The sequence below is a fragment of the Hylobates moloch genome, unplaced genomic scaffold (genome assembly GCF_009828535.3).
Source record: "Hylobates moloch isolate HMO894 unplaced genomic scaffold, HMol_V3 SCAFFOLD_4, whole genome shotgun sequence".
NCBI classification, from domain to species: domain Eukaryota; kingdom Metazoa; phylum Chordata; class Mammalia; order Primates; family Hylobatidae; genus Hylobates; species Hylobates moloch.
Window position 1 is genome coordinate 56,362,143 of NW_026652279.1, and position 19,382 is coordinate 56,381,524.

Genomic DNA, 19,382 nt, shown 5'->3' on the forward strand with positions numbered 1-19,382 from the left:
GTGTTTAAAACTTATGCGCCAGTTAACGAAAAGTTACAGATATATTTTGTCTACTCAGTAAAGACCATTTTAAAGGGAAATGATAACACAGCCAGCAAATTAGTTTCAAGCAAGTACACAACTGAAACAGATGAACAGAACACATATTGCAATTTACTGTTTTATTTTTCTAAATTTACCTGAGTGATTTCTCCTCAGAGCAACCAGAATATTTTTAAAATCTCATTTTAAATTTTGCTAGCATATAAACTAAATTCCATGGAGGATATTATATAGAGTTATCTGTACCATTTGAAAATGCATTCATTGAGGAAACTATAAACTTAAAACCTTCTACATTAATAGACTATGATTGACAGTTGAAATTCAAAATCCAGGCTTCAAAACAACCCCCTTAGCCTATTGACAATGTAAGCAAATATCAAGGAGAAAAGTAGGTTAGAAAAAGGCTTGCCAGGTTTTCAGCCACTGCAGGGACTAAATGGGTGACGCTGGCTATATCTACAAGAATATAGCAGAACTATTCGAACTGTACGATGAGATGAACTCACCAGCCACGTCTCAACCACACAGTTGTTAGATAATTAAATTTTTTTTTTGCTCAAATTGAGCTGCTACAGGATTTTTTTTGTTGTTTTTTTAATTCATTTTTTTAATATAGGGATAATCTTTAATTGGCAGTTGAATAAATATACTAACTGGAACCAGTAAAGCATTTTATATGTGACCAAAAAAAAAAAAACAACTAGTAAGCCAATAGTGGTTTAAAGACAGTAATTCTTATAAATAAATTATAATAAGTAAACTATTAAAATTTTTAATTTGAAATTGCGGTATGTTCATTGTCAATGATCTCATCTTTCTTCATTTTAAAAGTAGTAGATGGATATCACTTACTTTCATACATAAAAAAAAGAGATTGCCCTTGAATGTAAAATGATAATAAAGTTTCTATCTTTCTTGCTCTCTCTCTTTCTTTTTCTTTTTTTTTTTTTTTTCGCAAGAAAAGGCTTAAGCCTGAATATTTCCATTTGTCGGTAAAGGCAGAGCTTTTTAGCAAATTAGACCAATAATGAATGAAGTTACATAAGGTTGCAGTAAATCTCTTAGGTATTAACCTCATGTTCTGGGGACAATTTAATCAGACTGAACATCCTCTCATGCAACCAGAAAAAAAATATATTCTCATAAAATTTTTCATATAAAACCTCAATCTAGTCTAAGAATTACTTTATGGAAGAAGTCAGACCACATACACAAACACACAAAGTTGCTTCATGCATAACACGGAGAGGATTGACATGCACAGTGCATATCAACAGTTCTATTCAGTGCCTGATTACATCTTTAATTCAAAATTATGGGAGGGCAAGTAACAGAACAGCATCAAAATTCTTGTAACAAAGTCTACATAATCTATTTGATGTTGTTGGAAAAACAGCATATGCTTTGGGTAATTGCTAAAACCTCAAAGGATACTTTCCCAATTACTGAGAATGAAACCAAATGCTACAAAATGTAGCTACTACCTGTGGTAGTGATAGACCCACAGGCACTGATGGAACCACAGGTACATATTCATAATGATGGAGTTGGTAATTATGTAGTTGTTGACCCTTAAAAGCATGGCTCAACCTTGGCAGTAATCTTTTGAATAATTAGATGTGACAGACACAAGAAGGCAGCCACCTTAACTTTAAAAAAAAAAAAAAAACAACTGTCTGGCTCCCCCTTATTATCAGCAGCTCACATTGTCTAGTGGCTTAATTGACCTAAATACCTTTCTAGGACTTCAGTGGGTTAGAGTGGTGTAGAAGATGGAATGTGCCACGAAATCCTGTGGACGGGAGCCCTATACACACACTCCTTAGTCATAATATGCTTTGAGAGAAACTCTAAGCATATAACAAAGGAATTCACTAGGGCCAGACTGCAGGGTTTCTGAGCTGCGGTGTGTGTTAATCTGAGATTTATGGTCATGCACATTGTATGAAACTTGTCGTAATACTTGAGTAATTTTTATCCAGCTATGCTTACCAGTTTGTATTTAAGCCTAGGGTGGGCAGATAGCTGGATTTATAGAGGTTTGGGTTTGCTAAGTAAGAAAAGTGGAAGATGAAAGCGACAAGAGAGTTATAGTTTGTAAGGATCTAACTATAATAAAAGACCATGGGAGACAGGCTGGAGAAGGAGGCAGTAAGAACATGCTGGTAGAAGGGAGTCGGATGTTAAAAAGCAGGATTTTCTTGTAACATCAAGACTTTTTGAAGTAAGGTAATTAAAGTAAGCTAGACATATATGTTGTTGTGGTCCAAAAATGGGCTGTTTGAACCCATGATTGAACTGCAAATTAAAACTCTTATTTGGTTAAACATGCTTGAACTCCACTTCTGGCTCTACTATATTAATATATACATATATTTTTTACATTACAATATTTGGGTACACTTTATTTTTATATGGGTTAACATTCTGCTATATTTCATTTCATTCATTTTGAGAAACTGAAAACAATGGGAAATCAAGGGTAATCGGTAGGTGATTTGAGGGAAATTTCCAACCAACATGTGAGTCTTGCAGTATGTATTTTTGTATTAAAAGAGAATAGTTATTAAAAAATTACTATGGGCCCACCTTATTAGTATTATTATCTTATATACACACAGCACCTTATATTTTACTAATCATTTTTATACATTATTCTATTTAATCACCCTAATTATATTTTGAGTTAAATATTTTTATCTTTATCCTTATTTTGCAGATAAGAAAGTTGAGGAATCTTGAGAAGATCAGACAGTAGTTGGTGGCAATAAAATACCACTGTGCTTGAGAATGTGTGTTCTAGCTCTCACTACTTGAAATATAACCTTTGGTAAATTACTCAGTGTTTTGATTTTCAGTCATCTCAATCCGTACAAGAATATTCCTTGCCTGGAACAAGAAAGTGCCTGAAAATGATCTTTTCATGTTTACAATCCTATTTGTTCCTCAATTTCTAGACCCATAAAACAGGTATATTGTCACATTGTTTTTCTTTGTTCTAGACAGAATAAGAGGAAATGAGTTACATACACTTAAGTTGATACAACAATTTAAGAGGGTGCTAGCTGCTGGTGTCCTGCTTCACTGCAGAAATGATAACCTTAGGATTATCAGGGCAACTTGTCCTCCTATTAATTCTAAAGGGGTATGTGATGTCATGTCAAGCCCTAAAAGATTTAAACTTTAGAATTTAAAGCTTTCCCAGTCTGTCTTCTTCCATAAAGGGAAGCAATTAGGGAAATGAATTCTTCTCAGGTATTAGTGATTCGTATGTATATTGCCTTTCCCAACCAGAAAAGTTCAAATAAAGAAATTAATTCATAAAGGAATGAGCATCAGTAGCACTGCCTAAAAAAAAAACTAGGGCTAAATGAGGGGGATAATCTATTCAGCCATAAGAAAGAAGGAAATCCTGTCATTTGCAGCCACATGGATGAACCTGGAAGACACTGCGTTCAGTGAAATAAGCCAGGCACAGAGAAACAAATACCGCACAATGTCACTGATATGTAGAATCTAGAAAAGTTGATCTTACAGAAGTAGACGATAGAATGGTGGTTACCAGAGGCTGAGGTAGTCAGTGAGAGAGAAGGCTGGGGAGATGCTAGTCAAAGAATACATACTTATAGTTAGGAGGAATGACTTCAAGAGATCTGTTGTACAGCATGGGGACTAGCGTTAATAATGACATACTGTATTCTTGAAAAATGCTAAGAGAGTGGATGTATAAGGGTTTGGGCCATAAAAATGATAACTATGTGAGGTAATGCATTTGTTAATTAGCTAGATTTAACCATTTCACAATGCATATATACTTCAATACATCATGTACATGATAAATACACATGATTTTATGTCAATTTAAAATAAATAAATTTGAAAAAAACCAAAAAGTTGTTTTTCATGATTAATCCAATAATATCACTAAAAAACACAGAATGAATTCTTTTCTTATTACATTACAGCTGATCAGCTCCAGCACCAATTTTGTGAGCTATCTCACCGTAACAGACGTCACCCCAGAAGATAATCTAAAATGAAGTCGTATTTATGTAGAAGCTCTCCGCACCATCAAATTTGTCTTGCTAAACTTGACCCCTTTTATCTGGACCTATTTTCCATTTGTGTACTTTTTTGTGGGATAATAATCAGGCTTTTTACAACCAAGAAGTTCTTAGAAAATGACATTTTTCCATCCCATAAATTTCCTTTTCCTATGTTTACTTTTTCTTTCTCTTTTAACAGTTTGACCAGACTAGATTTAAATTCTGGCTTCCAAAAAAGAACTATTTAGTTAGTGAACAATAAAAAATTGTATTCCCCACACTTTCAACTTTGATCTGTTCCGCACTATAAAATCTTCCAAGCGATATTCAAATTAAATGACGATAAACCAATAAGTCGACCTACATGTATAAGAATAAATGGCTCTCCTATTGTTTTCTTTCCCCTTTCCCCAGTCTCATTCCTTTTTGGCAGTTGAAGTTGAGTGTAAGGACAGGAAATTAGCATAAAAATAAATGTAACCTTTCACAGAGCAGCTTGGAGGTTTAAAAAAGTATACCCTAACAAATAGTGCAATGCTCTGGAAATGGGATGATCTGACTCATTAAATTTCCTCATGAATTTAAAGTAAACTAGGGAGGAAAACATTTTTAAAATTTCAGTCCTTATTAAAAATCTTTTGAAAATGATTGAATCCCCTACTTGGCTTATTAAGTATAATCTATGGAAGAGAATGAACATATTTGATGAGTTAAATTGTGCAATTCAGAATCATCATTATAAATATCAATTCTTATTGTACACTTATAGGTTGTCTTAGGAGTTAGAACTGATTATTCTAATCTTCAAAAAATGCCACAGAAGGTTCTCTTGTGAATAAATCCTGTTTATCGCTCTCTTTTTCTCTTTCTTTCAAATCTGAGTGTTACAAAATGCTGATGAATGATAGTTAATCCTACTTATAATAACTTTATACCAACTTTTTAGGTATGGACCATTTTCAGTTATTAAGAGGTCAATTATTTTAATTATAATTTAACCCCTAAACACTTGTTTCCTAACTTCTATGAACATCGTTGCTTATCCTATTAATTAAGCCATTGCTTGACACCAATATATTCAGTATTTACTGTGGCACAAAAGAATAATTTACCATATGTGTTTTTTTGAGTTATCAAGTAAATGCATAAACTCTTTCTCATCTTGGCCTTCATACTTGATTGCAGCCTTCTGAGACTTTAGGTAGCAATTGAAAAATGCATGCCTTTCAATTTAAGTAAAAATTGTAGACAGAAGTTAAACCCATAATTACACCCATAATTTGCTGAATAGTTACCAGGTATCAACCATGCTAATATGTGTGTGTGTGTGTGTATATATATATATTTATATATATGTATATATATTATATATGTATATATATTATATATGTATATATATTATATACGTATATATATTAAGTGTATATATATATACACACACACACTTAATATAACATACCATACACACACATATATGTATATGTGTGTATATAAATGTGTGTATGGTATATTATGTTAATATTATATATTAATATACAATATACCATACATACATGCATAATATTGTATTATTAATATTGATGATGCCCCATGAGGTAAGAATGATTATTTCTGTATTTATAGATATGAAAACTGGGGCTCTGAGAGGTGAAGTAAGCCAGGGAATTTAAGTTCCAATATGAGATGATGATTGCACTGTCAGCTAGAATGGTAAGAAAAAGATTCCTTTACAAATACGATTGGGTCCTAAATGTTTGATAAACTGGGACAATATGAAATAAATTTGAGGGATATTAAAAGGACATATTCCAGAAGGTGATAACAGCAGTTAAAAAGTTTGGAATGGAGTTCTGCTTTCAGAGTTCCAAATAGACCAACTTCCCTACAGATACAAATTCTAAACTACAAATTGTGGAATGAATATGTATATATAGTACATTTTGTACAAACATTTAGTTATTTATTTGGTCCTCAGACAAAATCCTGTAAAAACAAGAAACTCACCCAAACTCACCCAGGGCCATTCGTTTTCTAGGTTTTGTCTTTTAATTTTTTTTCTACTTTCTGTTTAATTTTGGTCTGTCTCCATTGCCTTCAATTTATATAAATAATGTTCATGGTGTTACTGGTTTAAAAGAAATAGAGTTTGGAACCACCATAGCACCTGGAAAGCGAGGAGAAGAAATACTGAAAAAGAGAGAACTGGAGGGAGAAGAAGGACAAGTGCTGTGTGTAAACTCTACCTAATATCTAGCAGAACTCTCAACTGTGCAGTACAGACTCTTAAAATACTAAGGCTAAAACATCTGAACAGAAATTTCAACTGCTGCCTACCACAGTGGTCACAAAGTATTGAACTGATTGCCTTATTAAACAAACAAGTATCAACAACAAAAAACCCGCAACACTCATTGGGGGAATATAACAGAATCCAAAGTCTCTACAATAATTCACAATATCCAGTGTATGATACAGAATTGATACACATATGAAGAAGCAGGACAATGCTCACATATAATGACCAATCAAAAGAAACTGTAAGTAGGTAATGACCAACCAAAAGAAACTGGTTCTTTTGAAACCCAAATGCTTGAATTATTATGCATGGATTTTAAAGCATCTAACTATGCTCAAACATAAGCATTCATGCTCAAGATTAATAAATAAATAGCACATGAAATCAGAAAAATAAAAATCAAACAAAGTTCTAGTGTAGAAAAATACAATACCTTAAATAAAAGGTTGCAGGGGACTTACAGCATTTGTTCAAATAAACATGAATGCATATAGATATGCTACTTCACATTTTAAATACAAACACACCACAAAACTGAACTGAACTGAACATTATCTTTATGTACTCTTGGTCATTGCATATGGACCTGCGCAGCCTTAGTAGTAAGGAATTCTTTTTCAGAAAGGGAATAGAAATGGCAAAGTAAATTATACCAGCAACCTCACGTGTACTGCCTGCCAACCAGGGACATGAAACCACCATCTTCTTCATGACATATGTGTGAGCTGATTTTCCTGCAGTGCTGACAGGCTGAACAAAATGATGCATATTCTATATTCTTTTATGACAAATTAATATTATTGAATGGATGCTAGTCAAGACTATAGATACAGTCTGACGATTAAAAGAAGAGTTTACTATTTATCACTTGGGAAGAATGTGGACCGTCAAAGCCATGCCATCAAATCTCAGCATTACTATTGAAGCAACCAATGCACCAATGATTGATTAACGAAACTTTTTACTAATTTATTTTTATTAAGTGGCAATTAACAAGGTGGCTTTATTACATATTGTATAATTATTTATCTTGGTTCATAGTAGTGCCAGAGAAAGAGAACGGCAAAGCCGAGAGTTTGGTAACAGATTGTCTCGTTATTTCTTGACTAACTTGCAGGTACATGTTTAGTCTGAATCAGACACTCCTCTATTGCTACACTCAAAATTTGTTCTTCCACATTAGTACATCATATTATAATTATGTTTTTATTGCCTTCATCCCACACCTTACCTAAATTTCTTGAGAGTTGATATAAATTACCACTTCTTTTTCATGGGGCAAAACACAACCACATTGAAGGGATTCCTCAAATTTAATTCCCATTTTCAGTTGTCAACAAAACTGAAATACTGAACACAAGAAATGAAAAATAAGGAAAGAAGTTTTATAAGTGCTTGAAGGCAGTAGTGGTAAAAATGTATAGTATTACATGAGCCACAGTGCTGTTTTGCAAAATGAGATACCTCATTTTAATTGTTTTTAAGTGTAATTTTAACTATGTACACTGAAGATACAAAATAAGTTTCAGGGTTTGAAAATCATCAGAAATTAAAGTCAGTAAGAACCAACTTGAAAATGTAGAAACCACACCCTAATCACTTCTGATAATTTTAAGGTATCTCCAAACCTCATTGAAGATCCTATAAAATTTTTCTAATTAAGTACTTGTCCCAAAAGTTTAGGAGTCAAATAAACTAAGAATGTCATCTTCTAAGTAAGATTATAATATGAGAAGTTAACAACTTATTAGGAGTATTTAAAAAGGAGAGCCGTATAGTCAAAATTTCCCTGTGTGCCTCTCACATTCTCCATGAGTGAGGCTCTTTAAGGCTAATAATGTTCAATACCAGCAATCCACACAGAGACATTTCTAGGTGAAAGAAGATCAATCCATTAATCCTGTACTAGATGAAAATATCATCCTTTGTGTAACTCCATGTTCATGAAAGGACTATTTAATTTGTAGGCTGACATTCTGAAGGAATCTACCCACAAGTGCACCAAAGTCTTACTAGATAAACATTTCTGTTCTCAATAGAAATGATGAAAAAGAAACTAATATTTACTTAGCACATAGTATATTCCAGAGAGGTTTCTAGGCACTTTTCATACATTGCCTATGTAATTCTCACCAGAGTCCTGAATATGTATTATACTCATTTTAGAAATGGGAAAAATAAATTTAAAGAGATTAAATTACATCTCCAAAGTTACACAGCTATTAAATGGTAAAGTTGAGAATTAAACTCCATTCTACACAGTTGCAAAGTCCCTTCTCTTTCTCTTCTGCCTGCAAATTGATAAAATGCCATTTTGCTCTATAAATCAGTTTCTGACAGCTTTACTTAATGCAAGTCATTTCTGCAGAGCCTGCTCACCCTGTGTGGGACTGATAAAATCAAAAGCCTAACTTGTTCAAGCTGTTGAAACTAGACACTGAGTCTCCTTGTGAAAAAAAATCCAACATCCAGGCTTCTAGCATTAGAAGCTAAAAGTCAAATATCTGCTTGCTCATTTGAACTGGATCTAGATAGAATCAATTCAGGTCATTTGTCACTAATTAATATGTGCTGAAATAATGTTCTAAACATTCAGGGTTTATAACCTTTTGATTCTGCATGTCTCAGGGATACCAGAGTACAGTCACCTCTTGATTAAGTTAGATGGACAAGTTAACCTTTGGGCCACATCCTGGCACATGAAAAAGAATGATTTTGATAACTAATGAAGCTGGGAAGAGAAGATTTAAAAAAAAATTCAGAAAGAACAAATTGATATAAGAAAAGCACTTAAACACTTCTTGTACAAGGAACAGAATCTTCTGAACATATGCAGCCTTAATAAATCAGTAATCGTTAAACAAAAATGTGAAGATCGCACAATGTTAAAGAATGCTTTTAGGCCGGGCGCGGTGGCTCACGCTTGTAATCCCAGCACTTTGGGAGGCCGAGGCGGGCGGATCACGAGGTCAGGAGATCGAGACCACGGTGAAACTCCGTCTCTACTAAAAATACAAAAAATTAGCCGGGCGTGGTGGCGGGCGCCTGTAGTCCCAGCTACTCGGAGAGGCTGAGGCAGGAGAATGGCGTGAACCCGGGAGGCGGAGCTTGCAGTGAGCCGAGATCGCGCCACTGCACTCCAGCCTGGGCGACAGAGCGAGACTCCGTCTCAAAAAAAAAAAAAAAAAAAAAACAAAACAATGCTTTTGCCCGATCTCTTGTCCCTGATTGCTGAAGTGGCTGCTATTTACACTTAAGCGTGTAGTGACACTGGCCTATTCATCCACGCTTTCTTGGAGAACTTTCAAGATGCACAGAAAGACACTTACTAGGTGGAGCAAGCACTGGAAATTAGGGGAATCTAGCTAGACCCACCAGGACAGGAGCTCCTCCAAACTGTTGAGCAGTGAAGAAGGCATAATCATGGAGCAGGGATAATAAGTCATCATGTTCTTTGAGCTAGAACTTAAGGGCCAAGAAATAAATGGTAAAATAAATTTTAAAAAATAGTTATTTTTAAAATAGAAACTGTGTATAAGGACTGCTTTCAATAAAAGATGAATGCAAAATTAATGTTTTATGGAGTAGATGACAATTTAGAAAATAGCATCACTGTTAGCGAAGTCATTGTAGAGCTGCTTCTAGGGCAACAACTGTCTTTTTCTTGCTGTATCATTCCTCGTGTTTAAAGTCAGAATCTATTTACCTCTGGCAATGCACAGCGGTCTAGATTTCTGGTCAATTTAATCGGAAATATAGATACTTTTGTGAAGGATTAAAAACTAAAAATTTCAAATTTTTTGAAAGAAGATTTTATTAACAAATACATACTAATGTTTATCTACAATATCAGTAGGAGTAGAAACTTAAAAAAACCAGTAGGAGGAGAAGTAAAACATTTCCTAAACTTGTTGAGGATTATCAACCATGATAGGTTCAAGTAAACAAGTTAATTATTTAAAGCTGGAAAGAGAACTGAAGTGTGAGCTAGAGACGGCTACTTTCAGATTTTGTGCTAAAACTGGTAACAAACTAGTCCAATCCACAAATAATCAGTGAGCAGAAATGTCTTATGCATAGCAAATGCCATTCCTTCGATCCTTACTATTGTCTCTTTTTCTCTACATATTTTTACTATGGCTCTAATTTTCATTCCACAGCTGATCTTCTGCTGAACCCATCTTGCCTGTGACTAATATTGACTAAATCACGTCTTCTGATTCTTCTGAACCCACTCCTTAACAGCTCAGAATTTTCTGAAAAAGGTCATGTAACAGTGTTGACTGACACCACTATGAATTTATGTTTGCACACCTTGTTACCTTCAATTCAGAAAAGATGTTTTTACTCTTTCAAAATCACATCGTTGCTATGCCTGCTTTTGAATCTTTCAGCTCTTTCTCACCACAGATCTTTTTCCTTGAGCTCATGAACAATATACACAAGCCTTTTCTATTTTGACAACACTTTCCTTGCCTCTTCTAACTTCTAAGTGATACTATTTTTTCTCATTTATTTCATTATCCCAATATCTAAGTATATATCATATTATTTCATTTATATGAAATTCAGACAAAGCCAGTTTATGATGATAGAAACGGAAGCACTGGTTTTCTATGCACTGGGTACAGGGGAGATTGACTGGAAAAAGATTGGGTGATGAAGATGTTCCATCCGTTGACTAGCTTGTTGGTTACACTGTTGAATGCATCTGTCAAAATCTGTTAAATCCTACCACTAAGATCTTTATGCAAACTATATTTTTAAAATATTCTTCAAGGATGGCACGCATACTAATATTTCCTCTACCAAACTATTGTCTTATACTTTCATCTCTTGTCAACTAATTCCACCATAATTATCTGTATTTAATTTTGTAAATTAAATACAAATTTACAAATTTGATTACTCCTTGCTAAAACTTTTCTGTTTTTATGATAAAATATAGCTTTCTATACAGTAGAAAATATACTACATTATTTCAAGAGCCCCCAATACAATAAAAAGTTGTTATTTGTCCTAATATGCTTACAGTTATGAAGGAGAAAATATAAAGGAAAAACTAGGCTCCTGACTCAAACACACTTACAATCTCTTCATGGATTGAGATTGTCCTACCTTGAGTAGCTAAGAGTCACCTGTATGTCTTTGTTAAATAGAAAATATTTCTTTTTAAAGTTTTCACTTTACCCCCCATAACTAAACTCTTTGTATATATAAATTTTATCTGTTTGGGAACCAGGATTATGCACAATATAAAAATATTAACCTATTAATATTTTAAAAATTTGATCCACTAAATCCCATTTCATATTCAAAAATTCCTTGAAATAGAAGCTTTTAGTAAAAGTTTTAATTTAAAAAAATCTTAATTTTACCAATACTATCTAATAATATAGTCGGACAAGAAAAAATGCATTTGAGTAGCTAAGTCATGACTGTCCCCTGTCCCATGCACTATTTAGTCCTCTGGAGGTTGACAGATTGGTTCTTTGAGAGCAGCAGTTATTTCATAGTCACTAAATGTGAAATAACAAGTTGCATATTTCATTAGCTTATTTTAATCTTGCTTGTGGTGAATAAAATATCTGTGCAATATAAAAACCTTCTTTATGAAAGATGCAAGTTTTATAAGTTGTCAATCACTCATATAAAGTAATCTGCAGATCCTAGGAAATTGCATTCCTTCTATTGACTAAGGGACTTCAGGGAAAATATTTCTGTAACAAAACAAAATCTCCCAGATTTCCAAATAGCTTTATTATGTCTCTGAATCCACAGCCTCACTACCCTACAGTTAAATTTTATAACACATTCACTGGGAAAAATGTAGTACACATCTGTGTTACCTCCAAAAGTCGACAAAAGATCATTTAAAGTAATTGCCAATTTTAACCTTTCAAAAGAATTAGTCTAGCCTTATGACGCAGGTGGTATCCATTGAATAATCTTCTTTTTCTCAAATCACTCCAAATTCCCAATTCTTGTAAATTGCAAAGCAAAAATTTAACAAGAAAGTTTAGTTGTTCACCAAAATGCCTTAAGAAAGTATGTTAAATTTCTCACTGTAGAAAATTCTGTCTCTAAAGTTATGTAACTTAAAGGTAGCTATAACTTTTGAGTTCTTAGTCTGTAGACTAAAGTTTACTGGAAACAGAAATAGACAAATTAGGAAATACATTTGCGAAGATAAAAATTCCATCAGAACAGGCTGTAAAATGTATGCAAGAGCATCAACATGAAAGAGAAAACCATCTTAATGGCTGCTAGCTGAGATAATGTTGTGCTGATGCAGTAGAAATAGGACTGAGGGAGGTGAAATATTACTGAAATTGCAATACTGGAATGGTCCTTTGGGGTCTACCTTTTCTAATCAAAATTATTAAGTGAATATTGATTTGTATCCCTTTTCATGATTGAAGTATGGATTTGTGAAAGGTGCACAAGAAAATAAGGTTAAAATGTATTGTATTTGTTATGTAGTACGTCAGCTGGAAAGACTAGCTTTTAAAAATAATATCCAAGATACAGATTTAAGATGGTCATGCTGACACTTTATTTTTTCTTGTAATATGGATCTGATCTCTCTCAAGTTAAATTTAGAGAGTGCATAGCTAATATTCTGTATGTCTTGGAAAACTGCCTGGATAAGAAGACTGTGAGAAACAGATGGAAAGGTTAGGCCAGCAACATAGTATTTTTTGAATATAATGTCACTATGCAATGAAAGCTTTGTAAGTACATATATTGTATTCAGTCACCTAGGCTTTAACTAATCCCTTTGGGATGGCTTTCAACTGTTTGATGATGTTTTAAAAGTAATATTGAGTTTGAAACATCAACTTAGATGTTTTATTAACTTTCTGTTCTATAATTTACTTTGCTATGGGCAATGAACACTTGAATAAAGCTTTTCTTCCCAATACTAACTCATATTCATTGGTTAACAGTGTAATTATTTTTAAACACATAACTTTGTACACTGTCAAATATGGGTCCTTTGATGCATAATGTACTTCAATGGTAAACCAGACTGTCATATTTTAAAAAGAGCATAAAGGCATTTGCTGAAACTAGAAATCCAATTTTTTAAAAAAATATTTATACATGTATATTATTTCTTTATACAATGAAATGCTACATAAAATATATAATCAAAGATTTGGGGTGGCACACATCAGTTTCACCCTCCTCAAAATAATTTTCTTTTTTTCTTTTCTATTATCTCCAAATCCACATGCCACCTTATCAAAGGGCATAAGAGCCAAGGAAACAAAGTATAATAATATTACTTACATTGATTTTAATACTTGTCCCTATGATAAGTATTCATTCAATGGCTGTTGGATGAAATGTGTTCATTAGCTGATCAAATTGCTATTTTAGTTTGGCTACCCATTTCTAAATTTTATTAGCTTTAGATAAACAAGATATTGTTTAATACTCATTTGCTTCTAGAAATGTTGGCACAACTATTTGCTCTTGATATAGTATGTCCGTATTCAAAATTTTATTTTTTACTATATTTCACCAGGATTATGAAAACTCTCAAATAATTTCCCTGCCTTCTAGAATAATTAAAGTGCATCTAGTGTGAATGTTTATGTAAAAAAGCTGGAGCTGTTTTCCTATGGGGGAGAGCATGTATACAGCATTAATATATACTGTACCTCACACCCTAGACAAGTGTTTGGCACACAGTAGGTGCTCAATAAATATTTGCTTAATTAATTAATATTTCTATGTGTCCTTGTTTTATCCAAGATCAAATAGGAGGTGGTAGAACATGGAAGATAAAACAATAAACCAGGAGTTAGGAGAAATGGTTCTAGTTCTTTCTTTGTTCCCACTAAGAATAAGCTACTCACTGTCTTCCCTAAGTATCATCTCTATTTCTCCCTTGTTTATTGCCAATGATAGCCAATCATCCCTCACGTTTCAGGCAAAGCCCCACTTCTTCACATAATTTTGTTTAAACCTCAACCAACATTGATCTCTCCCTTTTCAGAACACTTACAAGTTTATCCATTGACACTTAATTTTATTTAATTTGACTTCCAGTTATGTAATGGCTTAGACCACTCTTCAATTTCTTAACATGTTACATGTCTTTTATTCTCAATAAGACTTTAATCCAGAGGTCTCAAACTTGTATCCTGTGGGGCTGAATTTGCCTTATATATGTGTTTTATTTGGCCATCATAAAATTTCAATTTTTAGTTAGTTGCAGATATTCATGTGACATTGAATGAGCAAAAATATAGTTTTCCAGTTTCTCTTGGAAAAACACCAAATTTGGTCACATTGGCCTGCATTCTTCTTTGGCAGTAATCAACAAAAGCTTAATAGTTACTGCCCCTTTTGTCCAGGCACATATTCCTATCAGCCTCCACTCTGGTTTTGCTTTATGTATGTATGTTCTCTGTCTGGAACATGTGAGATATGTGAGATTTTAACCCCTGTATTATACTTCATAGTAATACATTCACCCCAACACACACCACACACACCCACCCACCCACACACACACACACACACACACACACACACACATTTACTTGAAATCTCTAAAAAGTCCTGAAGCTTCCATCTATATATCTCTTAGGCATTTCATATTCAAGATGTTTAAATTGAAAACATGTATCTAAATTGTAATTTATCATTTTATTTCCTATATATCAGTAAAGTAGTAATCAATGAAAAGAAATGTGAAAACTAATCCTCCTTTAACCCCTATCTTCACTAAAGGCATGTTGGGTAATTAAAAATTGAAAAGCCCTTTTCACTTATTTTTCTACCTCTCTGTACCCAAACAAATATTTCCCAAGTTCTGTCAAATTTACTGGCAGAGAGAAGAGTTATGATGGGAGAAGGGGTATTCATTTCCTTCTCTGTGTTTCTTTTGCCTCTGCCCTCAGAATCTTCACTTGAAGAAAGCGTACCCTTCTGTCTTTGAGTCCTTGTCCTGGAAATTAACAGAATCCCACCAGGAAATCATTTGACTTTGACTCCAGATTCCAAACACCAGAGTCAATTTACAGTCAATAGTGAAAGAGTTGTTTTAGAGTGTAAATTCACTTTCTTAAAGCCTATGAAATAGCACTTTGAAACATTTACAATGATCTAAGAGACAATTGGTGAAACGTTTTGGCACCATCAAGTCTGGCATGCAGCCATCAAGACAAGCAGCATTTCAACCTATATCCTGAGTTGACTTTCTCTATTAGAAGCACTGCATGGGAGAGAAACAGGAAATCTGCGCAGCACTTTTAAAGCAATGCGGTAAATTATAAATTAATGAGGGTGTAGTATGGGAAGGGAATAACATCTGCAGAAGAGCGGATTTCATAACGACAAAAGGGAAAAAAGGTTTCCCTTAATAAAACATAACCTTTCTGCATGCACAATCAATTCTCAATTAGTCATACCAGAGAGAGTATCCACCACATACTGTCAAAACTGCCTCACTTTGACTGCTTCCTTCCCCAAACACAGTTCTGATTCTGCTTCCTCTCACCTAAGATGCTTCTTGAATTAATGTTTCCAGCAATTTTTTTCTGTACTTTTTTTGTCATCAAAAAATCCAATTTATTTTTTATTTTTGTGGTACTTCTACTGCATTATACAGCTTTCCCTTCCACAGCCTGCTGTCCCATCTCTATGCAAGTCTAATTAGTCTATTAGAGTGGGTAAGAAACCAGAAGAGAGCGAGAACTAAGAGAAATGATTTCCTTAGGAAGTTCTGTAATTCCTTCTTTAAATGCCTTTATTAATCACACAATGATGTCATCATTTTAGAAGTTCAAACAAACTACATGGAAATTTGTTGGAGTACTTACAATTCAATTCAATAATTATGGATTGAGTACTTACTACATGCTAAGCATTTTTCTAGATATCATATTAGTAATAACTCCCTGATCTTCAAGGGCTCACAATCTAATCAGAAGGGAAGGTAGAAGGCAATTTTGCAAATAAACATGATACAATAGGGCTTGGACCATGGTAGTGCCATTAATTTATTGCCCACCTAAAGCAGGCAGTTGATAACTCAGTAATTTCTTCAGTAGTCATTAACTGAACATGTACTATTTGTCATGGACACAAGATGAACAAGATAATACCCCTGTCTTCCCAATCTATTAGAAAAAATAATGCAAGGACACAAACAGTTACAAACGCCATGATTAAACTTATCATGTAAGTATAGAAAACATGGCTATTTGAGCACCAAAACAGTCTCTATCTCTGCCTAAGGATGGGGAGAAGTGATGAGAAGTCTTTACAGAGGAGATGAGTCTTAAAAGGACAAGAAGGGAAGAATATTTCATGCTGAAGCACCAGAATATGCAAAGAATTGGAAATATGAGAGAATATTCTGCATTCTGGAAGAGTTCATACTTCTGGATAATAAATGTACTCATAGACTATGAGTGGGGGAAAGCTGGGAGTTGAAGCAAGGAAGAGACAATCCTGGAAAGATTTTGTGTGTGTTGTTAAGCACCCAACACAATGCATAACACATAACAAAAATATGTGTGAATAATCAAGTGAGAAAAGAATTTGGCTTTTATTCCAAGGTTGTTAGGTATTTATAGAAAGATTTGCATTTATGAAAGGTATCCAAAAGATGAGTGTAAAGGTTGGATTAGAAGGGTTGAGATTAATGACAGAGAGACCAAACAGGGTATTTCTGCAATATGCCATGTAAGATGATATAAGCCCCCAAATAAAGAGACAGCTAAAAAACAGGAGCAGAGCTATTTCAGAAGTGAAATGGTGTAGCTTGTTGAGTAACTGGATGTGGAGAGGTAGAAGAGCTCTCAAGGCAGGAAAGCAGGTTTAATATCCACCTTAACCATCTCATACTCATCAGAATGTATTCAGTTAGGTCTATATGAGGTACACCATATTTTTACTTAGATAATTTTAAAATAAGCTTAAATATCTAGTTTACTAATCTAACACACTATAAATGGAAATTTTTGAATATGTAAGTATTTGGAGAGTCGTAAGAAGTGATAGCTAACAGCTTAATCAAGGAAAGAGGCAATATCAAAGACAAAACATCCAATTAGAGCAGCCTTTATATCTGGCATGATTAAAGCCATTTTACATTTCTCTGCATGCTGGAGTAGGATCTCCCTTGGCCCAGGTACAGGTGCATGCCTTCGTACCCTACAAAAGTCAATGTCATACCCAGTTCCATTGACAGGAAAGTAAACTGCTCCATATTTAAAGAAGCAACGTAGAATCACTGTTCTCAAGATACATTAAAGTAACTTCAAATTCATCATTGCTTAACAGATATCAAGTATTTGGTTGAAATAATAATTTCCTACAGTTGTATAATGATTTGCAATACATCTATCTTGCTAAAATATATCTCTGAATGAAGTGAGGCCCCTAGTTGCAGGTATTAAATTGCACTGTGTTAGTTCAACTATAAAGCTGGGTTTTTTTCTTCCCCCTGAAGTGTGTGTACAGTAGGAAAAGCTATAAAAATAGCTCTAAGAAACTAGCTTTTTAGATTTATAATGAGCATGTTTATTAGGAGGAGCTCCATTGGAAATCTCCACTGAGGAGCTTTCAACACTATGGAGGAGAAAGATAACTAAACATTCAGGATACGGATGACGGATTTTTGAATAGTGTTTTCAAAAAGAGTTAGCCAGGTGGAGAGTGGTGGAAGGACATTCCAGGTAAAACAGAGAACATGTGGGAAGCTGTGGAGACCCTGGGAAGTTTTGTTCAGTGCCAGAAATGGTTCTGATTCTTCTGCACCTTCGAACACAAACAACTGCAGCCCATTTGATATCTCACTGATCTGGGGCTTGCTAGTCATGTGTGCCTTCTTCCAGCATATGGGCAGCAGTTCACAACATGTACTTTGTGTACTAATATCGTCCGCAGCTTCGTCTTATTCATTCTACTTAATTCATCAGTGTCCTGATTTCTTCATTTTCTTAACATTTTTTTAAAAATCTTTTTTTTTTAAACTTTTAGGTTCAGGGGTACAAGTGCAGGTTTGTTACATAGGTAAACTTGTGTCCTGGAGGTGTGTTATACAGATTATTTCATCACCCAAGGATTAAGCCTAGTACCCATTAGTTATTTTCCCTGTTCTCCCTCCTCCCACCCTTCTCCTTCTAATAGGCCCAGAGTGTTCCCCTCTATATGTCCATGTGTTCTCATCATTTAGCTCCCACATATAAGTGAGAACATGCAGTATTTGGTTAAATGCTCATCAATGACAGACTGGATAAAGAAAATATAGTGTATATACACCATTGAATACCATGCAGCCACAAAAAAGAACAAGATCATGTCCTTTGTGGGGACATGAATGGAGCTGGAGGCCATTACTCTTGGCAAACTGACACAGAAAAAAATCTTTTAAGATGTATTTTAAGGAATATTAAGTCCTTTAGCATAAGGCAGAGCATAAATAAATAACTCTAATGGAGGGTGGAGGACTCACAGTAGTAGTACCATGAATTAAAACATAGGCAAGTAACCCTAAATGCCTGAAAGAGCCTAGTACAGCATCTGTGTGTAATTAATAGTCATGATGATCACTCCTAAGTCACTAAGAAACAGTTTAAACTTTGCATGTTCTGCATAAAAACGTACATTAATTTAAAATCCTCTGATCATTTTTAAATGGTTAATTTTGAACTTACAAACCTTCAGATAAAGAGAAAACTTGCCTAACTAGAGGGTTTTTTTTTTTTCTTTTTTACCTGAAGACTATGGCTTCATTATATGCAGAAGCTCTTATGAATTTGTCTTAGAAACAGCCATTTTACAAAATATAACATAGCCAAAAACATCTATCTGTGAACTCTACTGTACTAATATTAAGAAAACATCACCCTTCCGTACTTGAATGAGTTTAGGTTGAATGTTACATCCACATGTTAAACGATAAAGAGGAGTCCAAGGTAACTCTATGTAGTTGCTTATAAGTTTTATTCAAGATTGAATAAACAATT

At 34.1% G+C, this 19,382-nt stretch overlaps 1 protein-coding gene across 4 annotated transcripts in view; it reads right to left on the reverse strand.

Annotated features, from left to right (window-relative positions):
• The window catches only part of ALCAM (activated leukocyte cell adhesion molecule), a 210,965-nt gene that overhangs the window by 101,056 nt on the left and 90,527 nt on the right, over positions 1 to 19,382 (reverse strand). Inside the window, exon 1 of one of the 4 annotated variants that reach the window (XM_058437561.1) lies at positions 6,106 to 6,130. The exons of the other annotated variants lie outside the window; for them this stretch is intronic. Within the exon in view, the coding sequence (XP_058293544.1) occupies positions 6,106 to 6,115 (10 nt within the window). The 5' untranslated portion in view covers positions 6,116 to 6,130. Of the gene's footprint in view, positions 1 to 6,105; positions 6,131 to 19,382 lie in introns of those variants that run through there. 4 annotated transcript variants of the gene reach the window in all.